Consider the following 26632-nt stretch of genomic DNA (forward strand, 5'->3'; position numbering starts at 1 on the left):
CACTGGGATTTGTGGAGCTGGGGTGGGTGGACGGACAAGCACACCTCCCACTGGTAACAGCACCCAGCTGGATGCAGCTGGACGCAGACCCACGGAGCTGGTCCTGGCCGCTGTGCTCTGAACGGCAAGGCTACAGTGCAATAGGCCATGGGGTCAGACACGGCAGCCTTCATATCTGAGCTCTGCTGCCCACAGGCATGAAACCAGGGTTCCTGGTGTCACGTGCCAGCCATGCAGCAGCCTGACAGCTTCGATTCTCTGCTTGCATCCCTGGGACACACACAGGCCTGTCACACCGCAGGGGAGGATGCCCGTTGTCATTCATGCCCTGTGGTGGCCCAGCTGAGGTGACGGGTGCCCACTGCACACCCTGCACGCATGGCCCAGCAGTGCTGCTCGGACCTTTACAGCGGCTGTCAGCCTGTCACCAGCTGCCACACAGCATGACCATCACCTGGAGCGCAAGCTCAAGGCAGGAACCTGGGCCCCAAATAAAGCAAAAGAAGCTGCTCATCAGGCTGTCCTTCTGAAGCAGTCAGTGCAGTGGGCGGGTGTGAGGAAGCCGGGAGGGGTGAGCGTGAGGCACGTGGCCTCTTCAGCCCCTCGGGCTCCCTCCAGGCCTAGGCAGAGGCCTCCACTGGCCTCCCTGCCTCCAGGCCTGGGCTCCAGCCCATCCTCTGCACAGGGCCCGAGGGGAAGAGAAGGCCACTTCCCTCCCCTAGCCTGACCACGGAGGCTGAGGCCCCTGAGCCAGACAACCAGACCCTCCAAGGTCCAGCCTCTGCTCTAAGCCCACCTGCTGCAGGGGCTGGTGGGTAGGGGCCTGGGCTTCCTGCAAAACCTTCCTCCACTTTACAGGCTCAGCCCTCCCAGCCTTTGAGACTTTATCCTCAGGGTGCCTCAACCCCGAAGCCTTTTCTGATCAGCTGAGCCCTCCAGCTTGCCGCAGCCCTTGATCATTTCCTTGATCATTAGTCACTTGTCCTTCAGTATGAATCATGACTGCTGCTTGGCTGTGTCCACAGCATTGTTTTTTATTTTCATCATTCAGTTCCTTGTTTTTCTCCCAATCTTTTATGATGGAAAATTTCACACCTATAGCAAAGTGAAAATGAACAGTAGACATCCGTCTCTCCACTACCTGGATTTGCAATTAATATCTGACCATATTCCCTTTATTGTGTATTTATCTAACTTTCTCTCCTTCTTGTCTCTCTCTCTTCATCAATTTGTCTTATTTCTTGATGCATTTCAAAGTAACTTACAGTCACCAGACTACTGCTCTCCAAAACCCTTTATTCTGTATATCTTTACCTGGTAATTTTTCTTGAGTTCTTTTTCTAAAATGCAGCAAACTTAAGTGGATCATTTGACGAGTTCTGGCAGATGCACACAACACCTGTGTAACCCCAAACCCCATGAAGATTCAGAGCTTTCCACTTGTCCCCAGAAAGACCCCTCAGCTCCCTTCCCAGGAAATCCCTTCCCCTACCCTCTGGAGGCAGCTGCTCCCTGATTTCTTCCTCCACACGCTGGTTTGCTGCTTTAGAACCTCTCCCCAGTGACTCACAGGGGATGAGCGAGGGGTCTGGAGTGGGACTCATGGCACCGTGGTTTGGGGATTCATCCCTCCTGTGTGTTGCTGGGTTTGCTCAGGGCTTTGACCCCAGAGGCAGGCTGGAGGCAGCGCCTGGTCACTCTTTTTCCTGTATGTGACCAGGCCAGAATGAGTGTCTGCAAGAAGCCCAGCAGGTGGGGCCCAGCAGTGGTGGCCATAATGGGACACAGTGCAGGGCAGGGCTTCCCTCTGAGGTCCGGCGTCCAGCTCTGCGCCATGGCCAGAGACCCTCTGTGGGGGTGGGTGGGGCAGGCTGTGTGGGGCAGGAGGACCTGCGGGATGAGGGCAGGACACCCGGGGCAGACGGGGACACCCCTGCAACCAGCCTGGGTAGAGGCTGTCCCTCCACCATGATACGGTCCCCCCTTGTCCCATCCTACTCTCTCCAGAGGTGGCAACCACAAGAGTTCAGCTTTTATCTGTAAATCCCTACCTAAGTATACTCTACAAGGACATTTTTACATGAATGGGATCGTGCAGTAGTTAGTATTTTCCTTCTGTACAGTATCCCACGGCATGGATGGAACAGTTGATTTCCTTAGTCTCCCCTGATCAATATTCACATCGTTCCGAACAAGTCTATACTAGAAGCCATGCTGTAGGACCATCCTGATGCTTACCTCTGCGAGCTTGGGAAAGGAATTCCCTGGGATCAAGACCAAAGGAGACCTGCTGCCTTAAGGGGACACCAGGTCACAGTTGTTCAGTGTCCAGTTTCTCTCAAAGTGGCTGTCCCAAGCAGCATGTGGTGCTCCCAGACCTGGCCTCCCCAGGGCAGGTCACATCCACCTGTGTGCCCATGTCAGTCTCAAGGAGGTTAGATGCCTCCTCATGCACAACTCCCCCAGCCTTCTCCCAGAGAAGCCTGCCTTCCCAGCTCCTCTCTCCTTACAGCCCCCAGATGGCCTGGTGTACAACTTTTCTTCCAGAGAGAAAGCTCTCTGTTCCAGTAAGGATCGGTCTCCCTTCCACGAACCGTCAGTCCTTCTGACGCCTGAGAGCTGGTGGGCAGGGGGCTGTACATGGGATGTGCAGCCCTGCAAGCTGATTTTAGACCTTCCTGTGACCTCATTTTCTTCCTGTGGTTGATACCATTGGAGAAATTGGGGTGTGGGGGGAGGGGTTTGGGAAGCAAAAGCAGCAGCTTTCTGGACAAAGCAAAAATTCTTTACTTGGAAGTCTCTTTTGCTGAAATACTGAAATCATCGCCCTGCCTCCACTTTAGAGACTTGCCAGAGTTCAGAAGCCCCGCTTTGAGAGCCTCAGTGCCTGGGACAGGGGGGGCTCTGATGCAAAGGGGAAGCAGCCCCTGAGCGGGGCTGAGGGCAGCAGGAGACACAAGGAGGAAGGAGGGCGTCCAGGCCAAGGGCTTCTGAGGGTACCAGCTCGGCCTGCGCCCTGGGCTCTCAGACAGCCCTGCCCTCCGCTGCAGCCCTCCCTCCCCTCACCTGCGTGGAGGAGGAAGTTGGGCTCAACCTTCACCATGAGGCTGAGACCGCCAGGTCCTCCATGGGGGCTTTCTGTTTCCAACTCAGAGTCCTGTGAGCTGAAGACCAACTCTCAGGGTATCAGCGAGAGCATGTCCCCAGAGAGCAGGGTGATGTTTAGAATTAAGGCAGGAGCAGAGGTGGCATACATTGCCCTGGATTGAGCACCTGAGGTCAGATCCTGGCCCTTTACCTGCCCGGAGTCAGCGGGGAGTGATCTGCCCTTTCTAAGTCCCAGTTTCCTTCTCTGTAAAATTGGGTAGTAACTCATGCCTAGATCGTGCTTAGCTCATGGGGCTATTGGGAGATTTAAGGGAGAAAGTGTAAGACTGGTGTGGAGTAGTTGCTCATCAGTGGGGAATGTCATTTGGGATGAACACAGCAGTTACAAGCTTTTGGCCTGGCACCGATTTGCTCGTTTCTGGTTCCTTTCGGCTTTTTGTTTGTGGCAAGAAGGCTTCAACTGGCTTTTTTTTGCCTCATCAAGAGCCTGACTTCCCCCACATTCAACAGCTAAAATTTCTCTTCTCTGCCTGTATATGCTTACAATATGGTTTATTAATTTAGGATTCTGCCTTGCAAGGATATCATTCTTTGCAATAATCCTGGAATGTGAATTATGAGATACACTTCCATGAGATTAAGGCCCAGCCACCCTGTTCTGGATGCACCAAGTTGTGCTGACAAAGGTGTGTGTTCAGGGCACAGTTCCAGCTGCTTCTTCCAGGACAAATATGGATTCCCGCATCATGGTGAGCAGGGTCCTTATGAAGTGTGAGCGGTGAGGGTGCCGCCTGGCAGATTTGGATTCAGAAGCAGCGTTGGCTTGTTGACCACTGGGCGTGGAGGGAGTGTGTCACTTAGGGACTTCAAAGCTGCCCTGAGTGGGCCACAAGCGTACTGATTTCTTAGCAGAAGGCATTCAGCTCACCTTCCCCCACATTCTCTCATATCCTCAGTGCTCTCCCTGTGCTTCCGTGTGGCTCAGACTCTTCCAAGGGCAGGTCACTGCATCAGGTACCCTCAGAGCCCGGTGGGTACAAAGAGCAAGAGGAGTGAACCAAGGCCAGGCCAAGGATGATGGCCTATAGTGTGAGGGGTCCTAGTTTAAAGGCAAATGCTTGGCCATTGGAGAGCTTCCCCGTCTGACGGGGGCAGTGGCCTCTGGCCCAGCCAGTAGTTGATATGCAGCAATACAAACCCACTCATGCCAGTGGTTCCCATTTTCCAAGAACGCTGGGAATCTGGATTAGTAGGGGAAATATTCAGACTTTTAAACATGGACTCCCATTTTTTTGAAAACACTTGAAAGCATATCAAAACATGTCAGTAGGCCAGCTTCAGCCCACGAGCCAAGAATCTATTTGCTTCAAAGCAGAGAATTTGCAAACTGCACTTTGGTGGGAGTGCAAGAAGATCTGAAGCAGGAGGAGTCAGGACTGCCAGGTCAAGGCTGTGCTGGCATTTCTGAGTAATGTTCCTCAGAGTTAACTGACCTTAGGTAATTATTTGACCTTGACCAGGAGACAGAGGTAGAGGCTAATGACCTTGGGTATGCAGCAAGAAGACCTGCTTTTATCCTGGCCAGCTCCCCAGGGGCCAGGCACACTAGCTGCCCTCTCTGGATCCCCTGGTAGTTATTTCAGTTGCCAGGAAGCAGCAGTGGGGACCTAGCAGCCTGCAGAGTGGCTATGGCCCAGAACTGCACCTTAGCAAATCTATGCCTCCCTGGCAGAAGGAAGTGCTTGATGAATCCCTGGGGGCGTTGTGTGAGGCACATGAAGGGGCAGGAAGAGGAAGGGGAAGAGCAGTCATTGCAGATTTCAGAACCACAGCTTAGTCCCTGGGGGGTTCTCCTGTGCATGGTTCCCACCTCTTGCTTGCCTCATCCAGGTCCTGGGCTCGCTCCCAGGGTCTCCAGCCTGTCATAAGTACAGAGCAACACAGAGAGGAGGAACAGACCCCCAAGTGTCAGAAAGCCCCACAGGCAGCCAGGCTTCTGTGCTCAGCTGACACAAGAGTCAGGACTGTCTTCAGCCTGTGTTATCTGGGTTCCTGTCATTTGTGTAAGGGAGGGCCTGGTGGAGAGCACTGCCTGCCCCTCTTAGGGAAGACCTTGGCACTTCAGAGTCAGAAACCTATTACTGTGTTTGCCCCTGTGGAGGGTTTGAGACTGGGTGCCTTCATTGATCTTGATGGGTCAGGGGTGGTGGTGAGAGGCACCTGGGTGCTCAGTGCTCAGCCCTCTCAGTTGTACCCTGTGTGATACCGGGTGAGGCCCAGTGTGTGCACAGATATTGGTTCAGACACAACTGCTTCCTCATTGCAGTCCCCGAGAATTCAGTTATGGGATGACCTGTCATAACAGCAAGATCAGATGGAAGACAGCACTCCGCCCCTCCTAACATAGACCTTTGGGTGTTGCCCTTGCAGATGAATATGAATTGATGATTTCTGGAAAAGGCTTTAATAATGCAAAGAAGAAGGAGGAAGTTATTTGTAGATTTAAGTTCAGCGACAAGCAATTCTTTGGTGAGTAACCCCCTTGGTGCCGCCAGGTGACACACTTCCCACACCAGGTGACACACTTCCCACACCAGGCTGCGTTCCCTCAGCCAGCGGAGCCACCAAAGCCCTTGCCAGCCGTTCACTGTGGACGCTGTGAGGATAGAGGTAGCATGGGCAATGGAAGGAGGGACCTGGCTGGGAAACCTGCCACCTCGCCCTTCCTCTCAGGCCAGGAAGTGATCAATCTCCAGCACATCAAGAGCATATTAGAGCAGAGCTTACCCCTGCCGAGGCTTGGGGTTCTCGGTCCGCCCTCACTGCTACACTCCCCCCACGCCTTCCTTGCCTCACTTCCCTCGAGAGATAAGGACTTGAATCTCATGAGTCAGCTGCTGGGAAGTGGAGGCAGCCCCAGGGCCCTGAGTCTGTGCCAGGTGCACTGAGCTCTCCCAGGACTGTGTGGTCACCTGGGATTGAGCGAGGATGCCAACTGCCAAACCTGGGCCCTGGAATCTTGGCTCTGGCCCACATTGCTTGTGTGATCTTGACCTAATGAGTGTTCTGTTCTCAACCTCTGTTATCTGTACTGTAAAATGGGGCCAATATGGTAGGGGCACTAACTAAGCCCTATCACATATGTGAAGCTACTGTTTGCAAATACTCAGGCACCAGGTGTCCCTCCAGGATGGGTGAGTGGCGTGAGGAATCACACAGATAGGACAACAGATGTGTCCTCAGTGCTGAGGTGGGTCAGATCTCCCCCACAGAGTGCCTGGGGACAGTTCAACTTTTTCTTGCTCCTCAACTGTCCCCGACACATTGATTTGATATGATTACATTATGTTCAATGACTCCTCATTCCAGAGCCATCTGGTAAACCCAGAGCAAGTCCTCTCCCCCATCACACATCTGGGCCATCTCTCCTTCTTCCACAGGTGCATAGGATGGGCAGGGCTCTGCTATTGCCACACTCCCACTCCACACAGTGTGTAGATGGCCTCAAGGGAGTTAGATTTCCCTTGGTCTATAATCTCTCAGGAGTGATTAGGACTGGGTAACACATTTACATGGAGACCTCATGTTTATTGAGCACCTACTATGTCTGCTAATGTGCTGAGTGCCTTACATGCACTATCCCAGTTAATTCTCAGAAGAAACCTATTGTTATTCCTTTGTGTAGATCTGAAACCAGAGTCAGGGTCAATTCAAGAGCTTGCCCAAGGTCCCAAGCTGGTTCAGGAAGGGCTGGAAAGTAGGCATAGGTGATGTGATTGCCCTGTTGGGCCTCTGACCTCACTGAGATGACAGTTCTTGAAGAAGGTGGGACACAATCTTTCCTCCAAGAAATGGGTTCAGATGTTCCTCTGTGGTCCACGGCTATATTGCTTTCCCACTCAAGATGTCACCGGTGTTTCTCCCTAAGGTGACCAGCACCAGGGTCTCACATGGTAGAGCCCATCTCACAGTCCTGGGCTCCTCTGCTGAACTCCTCTCTGCACATGGTCGAGGCTGACCAGAAGTGGCTGTGCAGGGCTATTTATTGCCAGGAGCCCTGATGCACTGATGAGGACTGATTTAGTTCTTTTTAATTATGTTTTCCGCTGATTAAGACATAGGGCAAAACCGTTTAGAAAAGATAGAGAAGCATAAAGAAGAAAAATGCTAAGGTTTATATACGTATTATGTTGTCTATTACCAGTATGTAAAGTTTTCACATTTTAAGACAAAGTTTTTTAAATGTGGCAAGTGAAGTATTTACTTAGTGCGTTAATGTTGGAAACTCCTTTCCAATCAACCATGTGTTTCTGGGGCCTTAGTATGTGGGGTGCCTGCCATGACCTCCCTCTCCCTGTTTTGAATGGTGAATAGCCTGTGGAAAGTAAATTGTTCCCCTTTGGAATCTTTTCACACTAATCCCAACCAACCATCCAGTCCTTCAGATGCAGATTTCCCCTAACCATACTGTAGTTTTCATTTCCAGTCACAACAAAGGACTAATACTGTCCAAAGTTCACAGCTAATCTGATAGTTGAATTAGATCCAAAAAGCTTTCCTCGTGGAAATGAACCATTTTGTAGGGAATAGCCCTGACTTGTGGCAAAAAAGAGAAAAACAATAAAAATTATTAGAGATTGTTAATTATAACAATGCCACACAATACAAAGCAGGAAATACAAAAAAGTGAAGACTAAACCGTTGCCCCTGATCCCAAACCCACAAATAAGTGCCTGCAACATCTCAACTACAGCTTAGTAAACCTAATTTTCCTGAATGATAGAAGAAAAACTGAAGTGGCATTGAGGAAACTGTTGAGCATCACAAAGAAACTTCTCCATGAGACATATTAGTTCCCCAAAAAATGCCCCTGGGTTAAAAGGTGCATAAAAACACTAACAGGTTAGGAATGTAAGAGAGAAATCTTTACTTTGATTATGATCTGTGTGCTTTTTTAAAGTTTAAGTGTCCAGGTAGTGACACCTAGACTCCAGTCTTGTAAAAATTAAAGAATATTTCTAAACAGATGACAAGCCTATTTTTGAAAAAATTTAAAAGAACATTTAAAACTATCCCCACTTTTAGGGAGATGCTCCTGAACATGTCCATAGAGGCTTGGCTCTGAGCATGGCCCCTCCTGTAGAGCTTCATCCCTGCCCTCTGGTCACAGTCCTGTGGGTGCAAGTCTAGGAGAGAACCCGCGTTCATCCTACGCAGGGAAAAATGCAGGCCAGCGTCTGTCCACACAGGGCAGCAGGTGCAGAGCTATGGTTCCAGCCTCTGGGAAGTGGTACCCTAGCTCCTAGGGCCTTGGGAAGCCTGGGTCATGAAAAAAGGCCAGTGAAAGAACTCTCCTCCCAAATCACCAATGTCAGAACCACTGCAGCCCTCTAGGACCATTGATTCTAACTTCCAGAGGGGAAGTCTGGGGCCCAGGGAAGCTTGAGCAGGGCGGGGAGAAAGCTGGTGGGAAAGCCAGCACTCAGAGCAGCTTAGCCTTCCCAGCTTTTTTTACATCTTTCTTTACATCTTTTTTTTTTTACATCTTTTTTTCACAAGGATGCAAAGAGTTAGGGTTCAGGAGAGAGAAGGTTCCACAGCTACGAGTCGTGGCCTGTCTGAGCCTCCCGAGTGCCACCTCCCAGCTGCCACAACGTTGCAGAACAAGCACAAACACAGGAGCCCTGTCCCCTCAGGCCCCCTGGGGCCATAGATGGCGCCTCACCGGCCCAGGCGCTCTGCCCACTAACCTGCACGTCGCCCTCGACGCCTCTTCCCTCTCAGCCCACATCCAGTCCAGCTGCGGCTCCTGCTGCCTCCGTGTCCCTACCTGGACCTGGGCCACCCCCGACAGGCTCACTGTACTTAGAGTAAAGCCCAGACCCCTGCCCGGGCCCACGAGGCCCCGCCCCCGCCTCACTCACCTCTTTCCCTCAACGGGCTCAGCCAGTTATGCCTCAGCCTCGGCACAGACGCCCACAGCCCGGACCCTCTTCCCTGCACCTTGCCCTGCCTTTCCCCTCATCTGGTTTCAGCTCCAGGAGCACCGCCTCAGACAGGCCTTGTCTTTAGTGGGAATTTTCAGTAACATACAAAAGCAGCAAAAATCCTATAGGGCCCTTGAAGCCGCCTTCCCCTCCTTCCAGCAATTGTCAACCCCGGCCAATCTGGTTTTGCTGATACTCTCTCCATTGATTACTGTGAAGCAAATCCCAGACATCCATCATGTCCTCTATAAATGTTTCCCTTTCTCCTAAAGAGAAACTGAGTCTCTCAAAGCCAGGACAGGTCACCTGCTTCTAAGCGGCTGTCCCTTCCCCTCCCTGCTCTGTCCCTTCCACTGCTTATTGATGTCACTGCACTTCTCACTCTGGCATTTGGTTTGCTCATTGTTTGTTGCTTTATTGTCTGTCTTCCTCTCCAGCCCTGCAAGTGTCAGGTCCTTGAGAGCAGGGCCTCTGCCTGTCTTCTTCCACTAAACACCAGAGCCCTGCACAGTGCCTGGTGCACTGTAGGTGTCAGAAGAAGGCAGAGCAGAGAAGCTGCTTCTGCCCAAGTGGTAGCTCTGCCTCCAAGGGCAGGGAGAAGGGGAGGGGCGGATGGATGGACAAGTCCATTAACATTCTTCTCATGTGATTGTCTTTCAGATAAAAAAGCCAACTCTGTGAAAGATACCAGTATAACATGTCCAGGAGTAAGGATAGAGAAGCCAGATCAGTAAGTGCCCAGCCCAGGGGCCAAGTGGGCAGTTTTTGCCACTATGAGGTGTAAAGAATTTGGGAAGCCACCTCTGCTGGGGCAGCACATGTCTGTCTCTAGGAGGACCGAGGGCATCCTCCACACCTGCCCTGGTTGGTGGTCCCCGGAGGTGCTCAGCGATCTGCTGTGGCCTGTGCTCTGCTAAGGAGCGTAGGATGCAGGAGAGGATGTGCCCCACGAATGGTACCTTTGCTCCAGGCAGCCTTTTGGAGCTCAACTCACACACACATACAGAGGAGTCAGGACGGTGACACCATACCGCTCTCCCTGGCCACTTAGCTCATGGCCGTGAGGGCATCTGACCCCTGGTCAGCATTCACTGCAGAGGCTGACCTCGTAGCACTTTGGGATGAGCTCCCCTTACCCATGCTGTCTGCTCTCTGGTAGCCCTGAATGCCTGATGGTCAAAGTCATTGCAGTGAGGAGACATTATAAGTCACAATTTGAGCCAAGTGTAAGAACTATGTCTGTGTGGCCTGGTTGTCACTGTCTGCTCCTTTTATGTTTTAGGGAGGTCTTCGTGGAAGTTAGCCTGAACAATGGTATCAGCTTCATCACCAACAACGTTAGCATCACCAGCAAGAACTGTGTGAATACCAGGGTAAGGCTCTAGCATCTAAGGCTGTCCTGATACCCTGCAGCCTGGGGAGGCAAGTGAGGGGAACAACACCCCCAGGCAGGCCCAGCAAGTAGCCTGTTCAGACAGGCACCTCGAGCAGTATCTCACAGGTAGCCGGAGTCCTTAGCCTTACATCCAGGAGCTGAACCCCCGTGACGCTTGGGCAGTGCGCTGGGAGTGCTGCTAAAAAGAACACCTGGGCTACATCTCACTGTCCGGGATGTGCAATGCTTTGCTCTCTCTGTGAACCAGGTGTTATTGAAGGCACATGGAAGGGACCAGTTAGAGCTCTAAGCAGACTCCGGAAACAGTGCTGAGGCTCCATGCACTCTGGCCCCGCCTTCCCACCTCCCCTGGCCCCGGCCTTGTGGTGGGGGGCTCAAGGATCCATCCTGGATTCAAGCCAGGGTGAGTGGGAGAGGCTGGGACACTGTGTACTGGGAGACAGAGTCCGGGACCTCTGGGACCCCCGGGCCCTCCCACGTCGGGGTCCCAGGCACAGGGGTCTGCAGGGGGGAGCAGCTGCGGGCGGCCGTGTGCAATCAGCTTTGCCGGAGGCTGCAGAGCTGGGAAGTGGGGGAGAAAGGCGATGGGGAGTTGAGCAGGGTGTTCTGCCTCTGCTCTTGCACCCCCACCTCTCAGGGAGCCCTGCAGCCCCTCCCTCACACATCTGTGTGTTGCAGCTTTTGGTGGTCCTCACAAAACCCTTGTGTGTCATGCTAAGCAGGCGGTGAGGTCTGGGCTGTCACTCCTTGGAGGACTGGGCTTCCTTGACGGGACTCTGAGGAAAGTCTCTGAACAGGGCCATGAGTGGGGTCTGTGGCCCAGGGCCCCACAGTGGCTCTCTGGCTACCAGCCCCGACCTCCTAGAATCTTTCTTCTCAGGTGGGGCAACCAAGTAGAAGTGGCACTAGGCGGATGGGGTGGGCTGGTGTGGGATCCGAGTCGTAGGGACCTGGTCCATGCCAGGTCCACGCCAGGACTCTGTGTTTTTTCTGTAGGAAGAGGGGCTAAATGAGGATGCCCCACCAGCTGCTCCACCAGATGCCCCATCAGATCCCCCACCAGCTGCCCCATCAGCTTCCCCGCCAGCTGCCCTGCCAGCTGCCCAGCAGCCTCCTGAGGTGCCTCTCTCACCACCACAGCCACAGTTCCTCCCCTATGTCAACCCTCTCTACTTCTTTGCCCTCATCCCGGCCCTGCTCCTATTCCTCCTGATGTTCTGGTGCATCTGGTGGCTGTGCCGCAGGAAGGTGAGTGCCCCCTGCCCACACAGCCTGTGTCCAGCCCTCACCAACCCCCTGAGTGACCGGGCCCATGCCTGCCCCAAGATCCTGCCTGTGGGCAGGTTCCCATCAGCGCCGGGGCCATCACACGAGCAAACAAGGCATAGACTCTGTCCTCCCATCCCGAGCATAGACACCAGCTTCTAGGGGACCACCTGCTTCATGCTTCCACCTTCACAGGGAGGTGGCCTATGGGCTGTCCCAGGCCCTGGATAGAAGGGACCCTAGACCCCCTGAGACCAGGGCTGCCCCACAGCAATCAGGCTTCTGAAGGACTCAGGTGGACCAAGGCCCTAGGAGTCTCAGCTGTTGGGGGAAGAAGAGGGGTCTGCAGGGGCACTGACGGCCCAAAGGGAGAAAGATGCTGGCCGGGAGGATGCGAACCCCGGAGGCAGCTGCACTTGGAAAACAGCATGGACCCCTGCCCATCTCTGGTGTCTCCCCTCATTCCTTCATCAGTCATCCCTAAGTCGCCAGTATGTGCAGGGCCCCGTGCTGGGCACACAGGGGCAGAAATGAAGCAGCTGCCACCCTTGCCCCCAGGAGCTCACTGTCTGGTGTCTGGTCTGGTATTGGTTCTTGCGGGGCATTGAGGGTAAATGTCACCTGCAGAGGGTGTGGCAGGTGCCTTGACAATGAAAAAGACAGAGACTGGCCCCAGGGAGGGAGGGAAAGCAGAGGCACTGGCTGACTGGGTTTGCAAGGGCATAGGCCAGAGCTGGGTGAAGAAGAGGAAAAATCAGAGCTGAGAAAGGACAAGCAAAGCAGCGCAGAAGCCAGCAGGTCAGATTTCTGCAAAGGGCCAGAAGTGAGGAGAGAAAGTGCTGGGAAGAGGGAAGTGGACTGCAATCCCTGAGGGCTGGGAGGCAGGGAGGGCTGCAGGGGGATGGGAGGGAAGGGAAGGGGAGGAGGGTGTGGGGAGTGTTCTCTTGTCTTCATATGATGTGGGGGCCGCTGCTGAAAACTCTACCAGGGACCAGGGTCCTTAGTCTGTTTGTCTCCCCCTTGACCCTACACGGAGGTACCACTTCCCCTTTGATAACTGAGGACGCTGAGGCTCAGGGAGGTGGAGCCTGTTGGTTGCTGACTCACAGACAGTGGGCCCCAAGGTTGACACCCCAAAGCCCATCTTCTGCCCCCCTACTGCTCCTGAGCAGGGTCCCCTCCTGTCTGCACGGCTGAGCCGGAGCCCTCCCCATGCCTCCTGACCTGTGATTGTCACCATGCCCCATAGTAATTGTCCCTTGTTGCGGGTACCAGGTAAAAACGAAAAGATGAACTGAGGTGAAAAAAGCCACTAGGAAGGGAACTAAGACCCCCAGGCTAGGTTGTGAGAGTTGAGGGAAGCCAATTCATGCTGCAAAGACCTGGTCCCAGAAGGCATTGCTTCAGTAGAGATGAGTTTTATGGGCACTAAACTTGGACCGCTTCAATTTTCATCACTTCCATTCTAGACCTTCAAGGAGCCACCACCAGTGCAGAAGCCAGAAAGGGTAAGTGGTGTGTTTGGTCCTGATGTTGTCAGCATGCCTGATGCACACACTGACCTGCAGAGAGAGGCCCCCTGCCGTGTATGGGAATATGTCATCCCCCACCCCGCCAGCTCCCACCTACCTGGGCAGAGAGAGCTGGTAGAAAGAAGAGGGTGACAGAGGGCAGGGAGGGATACAGATGAAGAAGTGGGTTCACAAAATGTCACCCAGACAATATCGTTCCCAAACTCCCAACAAGGCCTGATCCAGGGCTTTTATCACAGCTGTGATCCCTCCTGAAATCAATGGTCTTTTTGTCAATTAAAACTTCTATAAATTCTACAGGCAGAGTGCAGATACTTTTTGACGCACCCTTGTATGCTCGGCTCCATTTCCTTGGTCTTTATCCCAGTCTCACGTCAGCGGGAGGGTCTTGGTGGGGTTAACCTTTTGGGACTGGGGGGCTGAGGGAGGAGGAGGGAGTCTTCCCTGGCATTGAGCTGTGAGGGGGGCACAGCCCAGGTGAGCACAGGGACCACAGGTCAGGTGAGGAGGCTGTGGCTGACCCCAGGTGGGGGCCCAAACCAGGGCCTATAAGATGTAGTTAGAGCAGGGGCACCGAGTCCCGAGGCAGGGGGACCTAGGCCTGAGATCTGGTGGGAAACAGGGTCACTGCCTGGGCTGATGTCTACACTGGCTGCAGTGTGGCCTGGAGAGGCTGGATCTGCCCGAGTCGGGTGAATACAGCCCTGTCACCTGCTAATGCTGCATCCCTGACAGCCCCATTATGCAACACAGCCACATTCCCAGCTTCTCCGACAAGGGTGGCCTCCAGGAACGGCGGGGTCAGGACAGAGTTGGTTGATATTTGGAGAAAAGCCATCTTTGGAAAGCAGAAGGAGCTGGTGCGTGTTTCCCACGGAGGCTGCTCTCTTACTGTGCCGGGTGCTGCTCATTTGTCCTTGATTCTCCCACGAACATTTGCTGAGTGGCCAGTACCTGACAGGTGCCCAGGCAACAGATGTCATGTGCCTGCACCCAGGAGCTGCCAATCAAGGACGCAGACAGTGTTTTCTCTTCCTAGGAGCCAGAGGAGACATGTCAAATGCCATGCCCCACAGTGATTGTCCCTTGTGGGTGCCAAGGAGGCGGGATGAAACGAATGGAGGTGAGAAGGGCCCTCGTGGGGGAGTGATGACTCCAGGGCTGGGAAGATGGAGGTGAGGGTAGCAGGTTCACGCACAGAGCTGGACCCGTAAGTCACGGTGTGTAGGAATGAGCTGTGGGCACTGGACTATGGTCACTTGGCACCGGAGAACAGCCAAAGACCTCCTAACACTAGAGCCCAGGGGAGGCCAAAAGATTTGAGGGCTTTTGTTCCCATCACCACCAGGGTTTCCCCCTTGGGATGGGCCCAAGTTTCTGGATGTTGGTGGGTGGCCCCAAAGGGTAGCTGCAGTGCTGATCAGGGAATTGGTGGGGATAGAGCCCTTGCAGGCCATCTCAAGTCACAGCGGACACGACCCCTCTAGAGGCAGCATCTATGGCTGTAGCTTCCTCACAACCACATCTGCTTTTCAGGGAAAGCTGGATACCTTGTGTGACTTTGTTCAGCGCTGCAACCAGATGTCACTGATGTGGTGTCCGCCCAGGGACATGGTAAGCAGGGCACAGGAATGCTCCCCATGGCCTGGGGTCTAGGTTTTGCCCTTGACAGTTGCCCCCAGGACTGTGGGTCAGAGAGCCCTGTCTGGGCATCACCTGAGAGGAAGGCCCGAGACATGGAGACCTGGAGCTCCTGAGCTTCCACGCAATTCTCAACGTGGCCCGCATGCATTTCCCCTGCGTCCTCATCTCAAGGATGTCAGGACCTTTCCTCTCCAGAGCAAAGCCCTGCAATGCCAATCTTAAGTGAAAAGGGCTGGAGAGGCTTACTGGCCTCCAATCCATCATCCCCCCCACTGCTCACCTGAACCTATGGGACTGCTGGCTGCATCCCATCCATGAGACCCTCCTGGGCTGGTCACTCAGGTGCCAGGAGTGGTGGAGGACATGGTGACACCCCCTCCCCAGTGTTGCCTGGACAACACTGACTGGTTTCACCAGGCAGTAAAGATGCCCTCGTTGTGTCAGTGCCTGTGACAGTGGGGAGAAGCCTAATTGTTCCAGTTGTCATCCTTGGAAGTTAATAATAATGATGGATGATTTTACTGAGTCCTTCCTGTGGGCCAGTTGCTCAACTAAGACGTTTACATGTTTTCCCTGCTTTAGCCCTCCCAGTAACTGTACAGGTAGATAATACTATTATCACAGATTTACTGAGGGATGACTGACCCACAGAGAGGCTGAGGGACTTGTCCCAGGTCACAAAGGCTGGGAGGGGCAGAGCTGGACTTGAATTCCGAGGCTGGCTCCACACCTCTCACTGCTCGGCCCCCCTTTCTTCAGCGCTCATGATCTCATGATGGTTACCCCCAAACCACCAGAGCCTGCCCTACTCAGGCCTCCAGGTCCAAGGAGGGCAGTGCTCCTGGTTCACCTGGGAAGCGCCTGCCTGGCATCATATTCCTGAGTGTCCCCATGCTCACACCTTTTGTACAGACCAGGCCAGGGTCCTGGAGGATGTCCCGATCCCAGGGTCTTTAGTGAGGGCTGCACTGACCACATTCACTGAATCAGGCAAACTCTGCCTCTTGGTGGTTGGACAGATGGGCAGTTAGAAGCTCTGGACAGGCCTGAAAGCCTCTGGACACTGCTGATGACACACCTAGGTATGCTCACACCCAGCAGGGACATCATCTGGTGACAGGGGTGTCAGGGCTCCTACAGCAGCTGGACTCCCAGTTCTGGGTCTGAATCGAGCTCTGAGTCCCAGCCTTGCTTACACAGAAGCCCCTTTCCCCACCTGATCCTCCTGGAGCCTATCCCCAGGACCACAACCCCATTCAGGTCATGAAAGCCCCACCCCAGCCTTATGCCCTGAACAGCAGAGACACCCACCCTGAGATGCTCACTCGGGATCAGGAGGGACAGGGCAAGACAGAGGGCTGAAGCAGAGGGAGGCAAGAGCCCAGAGGGTGCACAAGAGGAAGATGCCAGAAATGGCCTTCCTGCCCAGCGAGGTGAGGGCAGGGGCACTGAGCACCTCTCTGAAGTGGTCACAGTCCCAGGGTCGCCCTTTGCAACTCAGGTTGGGGAGGTGGCAGAGGGATGGATGAGGGGGCCCTTATAGCTGCCCAGGGCTCTGCCAGGCCCCCGCAAGGCCAGCTCTCGAGTCTGCCCAGCAGTCTGTGGGCTCACAATGACCTGTGTGCTTGCTGGAGGCAAAACTGAGGCCTGAGAGGTCAGGGAAGTTGCCAAGGCCACCCAGATAGCAAGTGGCGGCAGCCAGAGCTGCCTGAAGTTAACCCCGCTCATCCTGCGAGGGGCTGGGAGCCGGCAACTGTGCCTGGTGGATGTGACCCCTCCCACTTCTCTGCCCCCACCCCGTCTGACCGTGTCCTTCCCAACCATAGTCCTGGGGACCTGAGCGTTGTAGGATTTCTGTGGATACCCCAGTATCCTGGTAGGCGCAGGAGTCCTAGTTCCTCTCTTGAAGTTTTCGGTGCTCTGGTCCCAGGCTGTAAAGTTAATCTTGGTCTAAGTGATGGGATGTCAGCTGGGACCTACAGTCTCTGCAGGCCAGCCCTGAATGTACAGCAGGAGACACCCAGCCTGGCTGCTTGGGGACATATTATGCAGAGTGGCCTTATGCTTTTCCTACCTGAGCCACAGGCCACCTAAGTGAGAGGAGGTCTGGGACCAGAGGAGAGAGCATGTCTCAGTGGGAAAGTGTGCAAGACTGCGTTTGGGGGACTCAGCCTGGCCTACCTCAGGCCAGGCAGGGGGATTAGGAGCATTGATCACATATCCTACCCAGGACAGACGTAAGACTTTCGCCTGCTCCCTGCAGACCTCCCTGTGTGCCCTGCAGTCCCTTCCAGGAGCTCTGCTCAGACAGAACCTTGCCCAGACCCACTTCACCAAGCCGTGCTGGAAAACAGAGGCCTCAGGGGAGGGGGTTCCCAGAAGCGCAGGTGCACAGCCTCTCTCTCCTTCCAGTTCCCGATCCACAGGGAGGTGGTTTGCAGACTCCTCAGCCTGGACTGGAATTGCAGTCAGGCCTGCGGATGTGAACACACTCAGAAAGTGAACTGTGGAGCCTGGGGTTGAACTTGTAGGAGGTACTGCCTTCTAAAACCTGTCAGCTGCTTGTTTCAGTAAATCCAGATGTTTCTGCACTGCAGCACAATACAATATAGAAAATTCTCAAAGTCTCAGTTTACCAAAACCTCACCTTTTTTGTAGCAGAAGCAGTCATTCATGTTTATTGTAACCTTCTGTGAAATGACTGTGTCTCTCTGTCCCACCACCTTCTAATCCCCAGAGGAAGTTTTCTAATAATGGTCCCTTCCAGACCATCTCTCCCTGGACACATATACGAAATAACGTAACAAGACTCAGTTTAGTTTCTTGGTCTTGGGCCAAACCCTGCCCACCCATCCAGGGTCCTGATTCTCTTCCTTCCCTGCCTTTCCCAGGGCAGCCCACTCAGTTCATGGAAATCAGTTCTCTTAGATCCGTCAAGAAAAACAGGTAAAAATGGGAAACCTTCCATTTCTCCCTGAATATGATGCTGACAGTGATATAACTGTCTCCAAGAGAGTATGACCTGGGTGCGACCACCACGCAAGGCCCTTTACACAAGGATCTCATTCATTCTCACAACAGCGGCCGTTTATACAGAGTAGGGGTCGCCGGACACTGAGTACTTTACACAGGCTCACCCTTTTCATCCTCCCAGCGCTTTACTGGGGAGGAAGCTGACCCCTACACAGTTGAGTCACCTGCCCAGCCACACAACCATGAAGCAATAAGGCCAGTGTCAACAGCCCGAAGCTCAGACCTCACCCTGTGCTTGGCTGCCTCTCTGTCCTGCCAGGTGGTCACTGCTCCGCAGTTTGAAGCTGAAGAAACCGAGGTTCTGATGTTTCCCAATGGGCTCAGCATGACAGGGTTATGGAGAGGTGCAGCAGGGCTGTGAACAAGTCCAGGGAGGCTCACTTCCAAGTCCAGGCTAAGGCTCCTGTCACCTGCTATCACAGTCATAGGGAAACTACTGGAAAGTAATTCCTTCCTCTGTGCAGTGTGTTAGATGTGCAAATAATTGTGAATATTAATTTCTTATTTTCACACTGTGTTGCTGGCAGACCTCCTTTAAATATGAACACATAAATATTTACTGGAAACAGCTGTCCTGGGTAACAATCAGAGCTGCATTTACGGCCAAGGAGCTCCTGAGTTCCTATCTTTTGACCTCACCCACAGAGGGAGCACCAAGGCACGTGTGGTAAAGCTGGGGCAGGGCTTCAGCCCTCCAGGAAGTCCCAACTTGACAGCTGTCCTTCAAGACAGTGACCTTTGTGAAAGTCCCAGATCATAACTCTGTGACAGTGATGACAGCCTACTCCTCCATGCTTGACACCCCTCACCCCCCACTCCTCACACACACACACACAAAGACTCTCTCACACACATTCACACACACACATATGCTCACACACACACGCGCGCGCACACGTACACATGCGCACACACACTTCCCTCTGTAATAAGCAGGAAATCCAGAAATGGAACCAAAGCTCCAAAGAACTGGAGCTTAAGGTTCAATCAGCATTGCCAATCTCTTAAACATCCCTTCACTGTGGAGTAGCTGAGTTGATGTAAGAAGTAATTGATCACTGGCTTAGATCTCTTCATTAATAGAAAACCAGAGGGTAAGGAGACCCCTCCTCAGGCCCTAATCACCTCCCTGACCCCCTTATGATCACACAACAGATTCAGGGGCTCTGCCACCACCCAGGGGTCTCTTCCATGGCTGGACCTCACTCCTCTCCCTCAGCCCATGTGCACGTCCCCGCAGCAGCTCCCAGAGTGGGGCTGTGGCTGCGCGAGGGGAGCCAGACCTCAGCACAGGTGCCCTGCAGTCGTGCTTTGAGGAGATCAAAGGGATCCCACAACACATGGTAGACACTAGTTCTAGAATGATCTTTCCACATTCTGGAATAAATAAGCAGAAATAAAGCATCTTAGAATTAAAGATAGAAAATCCCAATCTATTCACAGTAGGAATAAAAGAACTTACCCATGCATATGTGACAATGTGTACCGACATGTGATGAAAAGAAACCACAAAACTTTACTCTTTGCTATAAAAGAAGACTTGAAAATGCAAAAGCCTAGACCACAATGTCAGCTTTACCCAAAAGAATTCATGGGCTTAATGCTGCTTTAGTGAAAATTATAATGAATATTTTTAAGGAATTTGATCAAAATGATTCTAAAATTCACCTGAATAAATGAACAGTTAAGGATTTTGGGGTGCAGTCCTGGAGCAGAAAGGGTGAGAGTCCTGCCGGTGACGGAGACCCTGCCCTTGGGCTCCAGAGAAGAGGGAACCAACTCTAGTGCTCTGGGGGCTGTGGGGCCCAGTCGCTCCCGTACTGGCTTGAGGGGAGGGCAGAGGTGGCCTCAGAGGATGGGTGGTCTGGATATGGGAAATGGAGAGGCTGGAGAGGACAACCCTGGAGCAGAGGTGCATGGAGGGTGCAGCTGAGACACAGGGACACTTTGGGTGTGTGCCGGCACTGTTGGCAGTGGGCCAGGAGCCAGCGGTTGGATGGCCTGGTGGGCTGGGCTGGGCACTGGGGCTGGATTCCCAGACAGTGAGGAAGCACAGCTAAAGGTGTAAGTTGAGGAAGAGAAAGCTCGAGGAAGATGATTCTGTGAGGCCTGGATTGGGGTAGGCGCGGGAGAGTGGAGCCAGGTGACCAGGGGAGAGGAGACACTTGAGTCTGCCTAGGAAGGAAGCTTAGGGCCTGGACAGACAGTAGGTGCAGAGGAAGGTGAGCATGGATGGGCAGCGAGAGACTCTCATGGCTCAGGACAGGGTTTGGGCAGAGTGGCCCCAAGTCTGGGCCTGGGGACCTGGAGGCTGAGGAACCCTGCAGAGGAGGAGGCGGGGAAGGTGAGCTAGGGTGACACAGGAACCACAGGAAGGTGGCAGGAGAGGGCAAGCCTGGGCCATGCATCTGGAAGGGACAAGGGCCAGCTAGGGGATGGAGATCAGAAAAGGGGAATTGCTGATAAATAATCAAAGAAGTTGCTGTCTGCAGAGCGTTCAGGATCGTCTTCATAGTGGTTATTGTGGGTGGTTGGAAAAGAAGCGTGTATTTCCTCATGCATATTTTTCTGTGTTGCTTAGGTTCTCTATAGTGGGCAGGTGCTACTTTTATAATCAAGAAAAGTAAAAGTGTTTATCTGTAAAAGAGAAAATATTAACTTATTGAAGCCCAGGGTGATTTTACATAGAAAGTTGCTGGAAAGAGACATTTACCAAACTATCTCAGGCTTGTCATGCTGGGGAAAGTCAACGTGAGAAGTCCCCTCCCATCTCTGGGTCTGCTCTGCTCTGCCCTGAGGGGTGCAGGTCCCAAAGCGGTGTATATTTCCTGAAAGTTTCATCAGATCAGACATCCCTGTGGGTGTGGAAGAGGAAAAGTTTCTAAAGGGTTACTAAGGATTTTAAAACCTAGGTTGATGAAAATGACCCTCTCAGGAGAAGCAGGCAGCATTCAGTGGCCTTTGTCACTCACAGGCATTCAAGGTAACACTTCACCCGTGAATGGCAGGCTCACGGAAGCCTGAAGTCTGCACACAATGTGGAGCACCTATAAGGACTGACAGGCCAGACAGACCCAACAGGGGGATCAGGGGACTCCGGGCAGCAGGAGAAGGGTGGGATTGAGTCAGAGAAGGAGCTTTGCAGGCCCCAGAAGCCAGGGAAACCACAGCCTTCTGCTCCCAATTCCAGCGGCTTCTAGTGATCGTCTCTCTCCTTTCCCCTGCAGGGGAAGTGCCTCAACTTGGCCCTAACGAAGCCCCACTGTGGGCAGTTGCACTGCAGCCCTAAGATCTGCCTTCAACCCAGCCACGAGTGCTTCTCCATCAACAGCTGCTGCTCACGGTACCAACACTCCCCGCTCATGTGCTCCAGGCCTCCCTCCAGGATGCACCGGCTCGTCTCTCCCCCTGCCCAGCCACTCTGCGGAGCCACTTTGTCACTCCAGCCCCCATAGCCCGACCTCTAAAGCACCAAGAACCCAAGACTGTTAAGAGCCCTTTGTTTGCTGAATTAGACATATATACTGTCTTGGTTTACAGTCAAAAGGTTTCGGAATTTGTTGCTGATCAGAGTTTGTTACCTGGTGAGACATGTCTATACTGCTTCTGCCAGGACAAAGCACCCTGGCATCCTGTGGATGTAGACATGATGAGTCCCACTCCCCAAAGCCTGATCTTCATCTGTCACCAAAGGCTGGGACGCATGAGGTTTTAGTCAAATTCTGCTCTTTGAACAAAGCCCAAAACATCTTTGAAATACGCATACAATCCTGTGTCTCCTCCCCTAATCTGACGCAGAGAGAAGTACTTGAATTTCTCACCTCCTTCACTCCGTGCTCCTGGTTTCCGTTTTTTGGCTACCTACATTCTGAACGTGTCTCAGAAAGAGAGGAGGCCCTCTACAGTTCACCGGCTGGAAGTGCACCTTCTCTTTCCACATAAACCAACCAGTCCCTAGGTCCAGGGGAATTTTAGAGGAGTCTCTCCATTTCCCTAGAGAAGTTCAACCTCCCCTATTTGCCATCTGCCACCATAGAAGAAACTGTGCTCCCGACAGAGATGTTTTAGCACGCAGCGTCCTCCCCACCACCCAGAGAGGGGGTCTGTACGATACTCCAGCGCCATGCACACAGCCCACAGGAGCATTCAAGGGGCGTCCCAATGTAATATTGTTGTCCCTAATCCATACTGACAGTACGTTAAACTCCTCTCCACCCTCACTCCCATCTCCTGGAATGCTATATTTATGCCTTTCATTGAATTTCTGTAAGACAACTAGAGGTAAAAATATGTCAGGTTTGGGTTTTTACATTGTATTGATCGAAGTGGTTGGATAGGGATGACCATAACTTTCCCTGTGTTCAGATAAAGAAAATGTACTCATGATACCAAGAAAAGTGTATGAAACTTTTTTCTTAATTAGGCAGAAAGGGGGTTTAAATAACATGAAATCCTATAGAAAGATTTTATCTCTTCCTTAGAAGTGAAATATTTTGGATTGTTTGTAATTGGTGAAAGCATTGTCCTGGCCTGAGAGGGTCAGGGACACTTTTCTGAAACTGGCTCTGTGCTCCTGCATTATAGCTGTGTGTCTGTGTATAACCGTACGATAGTATGTGCCCACCTCTGAGACTCTGTGACCCCAAATGAGAAATGTATCTGTGATTTAATAAAGAGCCTACTGTGATCCTGGCTGAAATCAGCATGTCTGTTTATTCATGGATGTTGAGAGCCGTCTCATTTTTAGCCCATCCCTCCTTCCTCACCCCTGAATTGAGGAGGGAGGCGGTCAAAACTTTCATCAGATCAGGGGAGATCTGGGAGGAGCAAGAGCCCACATCTCACCACCCACACCCACCAACACTGGTCTCACTTTCTGTGTTGGACAGTAACAGGAGGCAGCAGGAAAAGGGAGTTTTCTCAGCAATCTCCCCCGGGCCCCTCTGTCCCCCCGCCTTCCCTCATTCCAGCTCATCCAATCCTTCTGGTTTGGCATTAACCTCACCCTAGTGAAGAAGAAAGGGGGTGCAGCCCTCAGCTGATACATGACTTGTTGGTGGGCAGCCTTTTGTCCTAGATTCCCCTCCCACCTGACTCCTGGGGTGGAGCAAGGTATTTTTAGATAACAGGTCTCACATCTGAGCTGCCCTAAGCTGAGACCTGCACACAGAGGAATATACTGGGCAGTGCTTCTTCCTTATTTTAGATTAGGGCAACAAAAATTCACGTTCTCTGAGCGCCTCTTGGTGTCATGTAAAGCAGCCCCTGTAGACGCAAATGGATCTCCAAGCCTGGACCAAAAGCTTGAGCTTCTGGAAGCCAGGAGCCTCCCTCAGACCCCAACAGGGCCAGCCACAGGCCACCTCCACAAGCACACAAGTAGAAGCCACGCACATGCATCCCCACGAGGGAGTGTGCGTACCTGGCAAAGCTGTGGCCTGAACAGCAGTCCTGCCACCCCCTTGTCTGCGCACCAGGACCCCTGCGCCCAGGATGCAGAGGAGGTCGGGAGGCAGAAGGGAACTCCGTTTCTCAAGCACTGCCCGGAGCTCCCCGTTGCGCTGTGCTGGGCAGTCTGCACACACGTCCACTCGGGGTCATGCTCTCATTCTGCTTTCCTTTCCACATTCCCAGCACGGACCCCGGCCCTTGGTATCGCCTGGCTGTTTGCAGCGGGAAACAAGTGGCCTGAAGTCAACCTCTTTTCCATCTTGTGTCAGGCCTGAAGCTCCTGAGGGGTGATGCTTGGTGTCTGTGCGTGAGGGGTAGAGTGGAGAGGGAGGGAGACAGAGGTCTGGGGTCAGATGGGGGCTGCCCATCGCCCAGCTCCAGAGGGTGACGGCCTGATGAGCAGGCCTGGGTACCCAGCCTCACCGGAGCCACCAGGACTGAAGGGCCCGCGCAGGCCAGGTCCTGGGTGACTCAGGGGCAGCCACAAGGACTACTGATCAGGGGCCTTCTGTGTGCAGGACTTGGCCCAACCCTGGAGAAGGGGGCGCTCTCAGAGCACGCAGAAACTATGTAAATGTGAACGAGCCTATTTTTAAACCATGAATCTGTCAGGTGAACCACACGATTTGCACACATTTCCCAGACCATGTCAAAATGTGGCCCAGTTGATTCCCGTTCTTCATCTACCAGGGATTTTCACGGAAAAGTTTAGGAGATCCCACCCTATGAATTCTCCACGCGGGAGACCCCAGCCTGACATGCTTCCAAGCCGTGCAGAGGCAGGGCCCACAGCAGATGCCAGAAAGACAGAGCTGGAGTGGCTGTGGGTCCCATCCCGTGGGTGAAGGGGCAGCCACCCTGTGCACAGTCCCTGGTCGCTGGTCCTCTGCTCATGTTGTCTGATGTGTGTCCCCAGGGCCACATTGCTGGGGGAAAGATGTCCATGCCTGGCCCAACCACCAGGGTTACGTACAAACATGGCTGCTGTCAGGCCCAGCACAGGGCCTGGTCTTGAGAGTCTGACAGTGGGCTGAGCAGGCACCTCCAATGTGATTTTCAATATGTTCAGGAGCCTGACCCATCTGTCTCCCCATGAGTTGCCCTTGCCACCCTACATCCTTCATTCCCACTCATTTCTCCCACCTACTTTGTCCTCCTGATGAAGCTGATCCATGTAGGCAAGCGAGAGCCCTTCGTGTTTGCTCTTCCCCCAACACCTGCCCCTTCTATGAAGGTCCCATACCTGCCTGCTGCCTCCAACCTACAGACTGGGCTTGTGCCATTTGGGAGAACAGGGCTTGACTTGGGCAGTGGAGGTAAAGAGGGGAGTTCCTTAGGTGCAGGAAACAGGGCGGTGGTGCAATCTGGGTTGTTAAGACCAAAGCCATTGTATTCATTTGCTGGGCTGCTGTAACAAAGTACCACAGACTGAGTGGCTTAAACAACAGAAATCTATTTTCTTACAATTCCACAGGCTAGAAGGCTGAGATCAAGGCATCTGCAGGGTTGATTTCTTCTGAGTCCTCTCTCCTTGACCTGTAGATGGCTGTCTTCTCCCTGTGTCTTTACATGGTCTTTCCTCTGCCTGTGTCTGCATCTTAATCTCCTCTTCTTATAAGGACAGCAGTCATATTGGATTAGGCCCACCCATATAACCTCACTTAATTACCTCTGTAGAGACCACATCTCCAGTCACTTTCTGAGGTCCTGGGGGTTAGCACTTCCACAGGTGAATTTGGGGAGGACACAACTCAGCCCATAATAGCCATTTATCAGCTGAAACTACCAGAAGCCCCTCTTCAAGTAGTGGGTTCTGGGGAACAGGGGGAGTCCTGAGAAAAGACTCCTGCAAGTTTTGGAGACAAAAGGCCACAGGTCCTGCTCAAGGACCTGTGATTGTGATGGACAAGGATGACCCCAGGCATGTCACCCTCACCTCCATAGCACCCCCAGCTATGTGAAGACGGAATGTGACCGTGTACAGAGCTCCCTGCGCTCACACACACAGCGGGGGCCCCGCAGAGGCAGCTCGTGCACCATGGGTTCCTGGCAATTCGAGGCCATGCTGGGTCAGGACTCACTTGCTGCAAGGTCAGGAAGGGCCTTGGCCGCTCATCCTCACCTCGGGCAGGTGAAGAGCTGAGGAAGTATGTGTTGCAGCCCCACGCTTAGGATCCTTGTGGAGATTCTGGGGTTCCAGGGACATCAGGAGGCCCGACATTGTAGATCATGAGCCTGAAGTTGACAAGGGGTTTTCAACCCAAAGATACAATTCCTTGTAACTGGAAATTTGAAATTTTCATTCCTTATTTCCCTGCTACCCATGGGTGGTAGGCATCCCAGGGAAGCAAACTCTGGCTCAGAGAGCAGATTGCCAGCCACAGGAGGTGCTCACCATGCAGGCAGAAAGCCATAAAGGGAAGGCGGCCAAGGGCGGGAGCCCCGCCCTAAGTGGGGCAGGGCTGGGGACCGGCTCAGAGATGGGCTGGCCCTAAATCAGCAGCAGCCTAAGGCTGCGGCCCCGGGAGCAGAAGGCACAGGAGGCGACTAGAGATTGCCTACGGTCCCCCTCCCCGCAGGGAACTTCCTGTCCTGTAGCTTCAGGCACTGGGTGCCCAGGTGCCTTGGTGAGGACAGGATGACAGGAGGCTGGTGTGATGTGGTAAATTGTTCCAGGAGATGGCGTTCAGAGCTTACATTTGTTTACTAGCCCAATTTAAAAATCAGTTTTAAAATGTCCGTGATAGCAGAGTCATGGAACAAACATGATGGAGACTTTTGTTTCACTTAGTTGATTTCATGCCCGTTATGTGGCCCCTACTATCACACTGTCAATGGTGAGAGCTATTTTTCCCCTTTCTGGGGACTAGAGATGTTTCTTTAAAACCTAGAGAGATGGGACAGTACCTGGCGGGGCGGGGCCGGGGGGAGACCTACCCCAAGTCCTCAACGTGCCCTTGTCCCACCCACAGGCCTCCCACCAAGTGTGCGGCTTCCTGTGATGCACAGCAGACTCGTGGCCAGGGCGGCCAGGTCTGTGCCAGCAGGCTGCCCCCAGCCCCTCTGCCAGAGCCCAGCCTGCCCAAGTGTGCGGGTCCCGCATGCTGTCAGGGACCCGTGGAGGAGCCTGGCCACTCCCCTCTGCCATCCTCCCCCCTTCTCCCCATGGACACCCTCCACTCCTCATTCACGTCAGACTGGGGCACCCGGCTGAC

General features: G+C 53.3%; 1 protein-coding gene across 4 annotated transcripts in view; it reads left to right on the forward strand.

Moving 5' to 3' along the window:
• The window catches only part of ANTXRL (ANTXR like), a 42521-nt gene extending 19868 nt beyond the window's left edge, over positions 1 to 22653 (forward strand). For all 4 annotated transcript variants that reach the window (XM_057734035.1, XM_057734038.1, XM_057734036.1 and 1 more), the window contains 8 exons: positions 5539 to 5637; positions 9756 to 9825; positions 10378 to 10468; positions 11488 to 11739; positions 13227 to 13265; positions 14329 to 14412; positions 14826 to 14903; positions 21194 to 22653. In XM_057734035.1, coding sequence (XP_057590018.1) covers positions 5539 to 5637; positions 9756 to 9825; positions 10378 to 10468; positions 11488 to 11739; positions 13227 to 13265; positions 14329 to 14412; positions 14826 to 14903; positions 21194 to 21421 — 941 coding nt within the window. In that variant the 3' untranslated portion in view covers positions 21422 to 22653. The remainder of the gene's footprint in view (positions 1 to 5538; positions 5638 to 9755; positions 9826 to 10377; positions 10469 to 11487; positions 11740 to 13226; positions 13266 to 14328; positions 14413 to 14825; positions 14904 to 21193) is intronic.
• The last annotated feature ends 3979 nt before the right edge of the window (positions 22654 to 26632 follow it).

The sequence above is a fragment of the Hippopotamus amphibius genome, chromosome 5, assembly GCF_030028045.1.
Source record: "Hippopotamus amphibius kiboko isolate mHipAmp2 chromosome 5, mHipAmp2.hap2, whole genome shotgun sequence".
In the NCBI taxonomy this organism is placed as follows: domain Eukaryota; kingdom Metazoa; phylum Chordata; class Mammalia; order Artiodactyla; family Hippopotamidae; genus Hippopotamus; species Hippopotamus amphibius.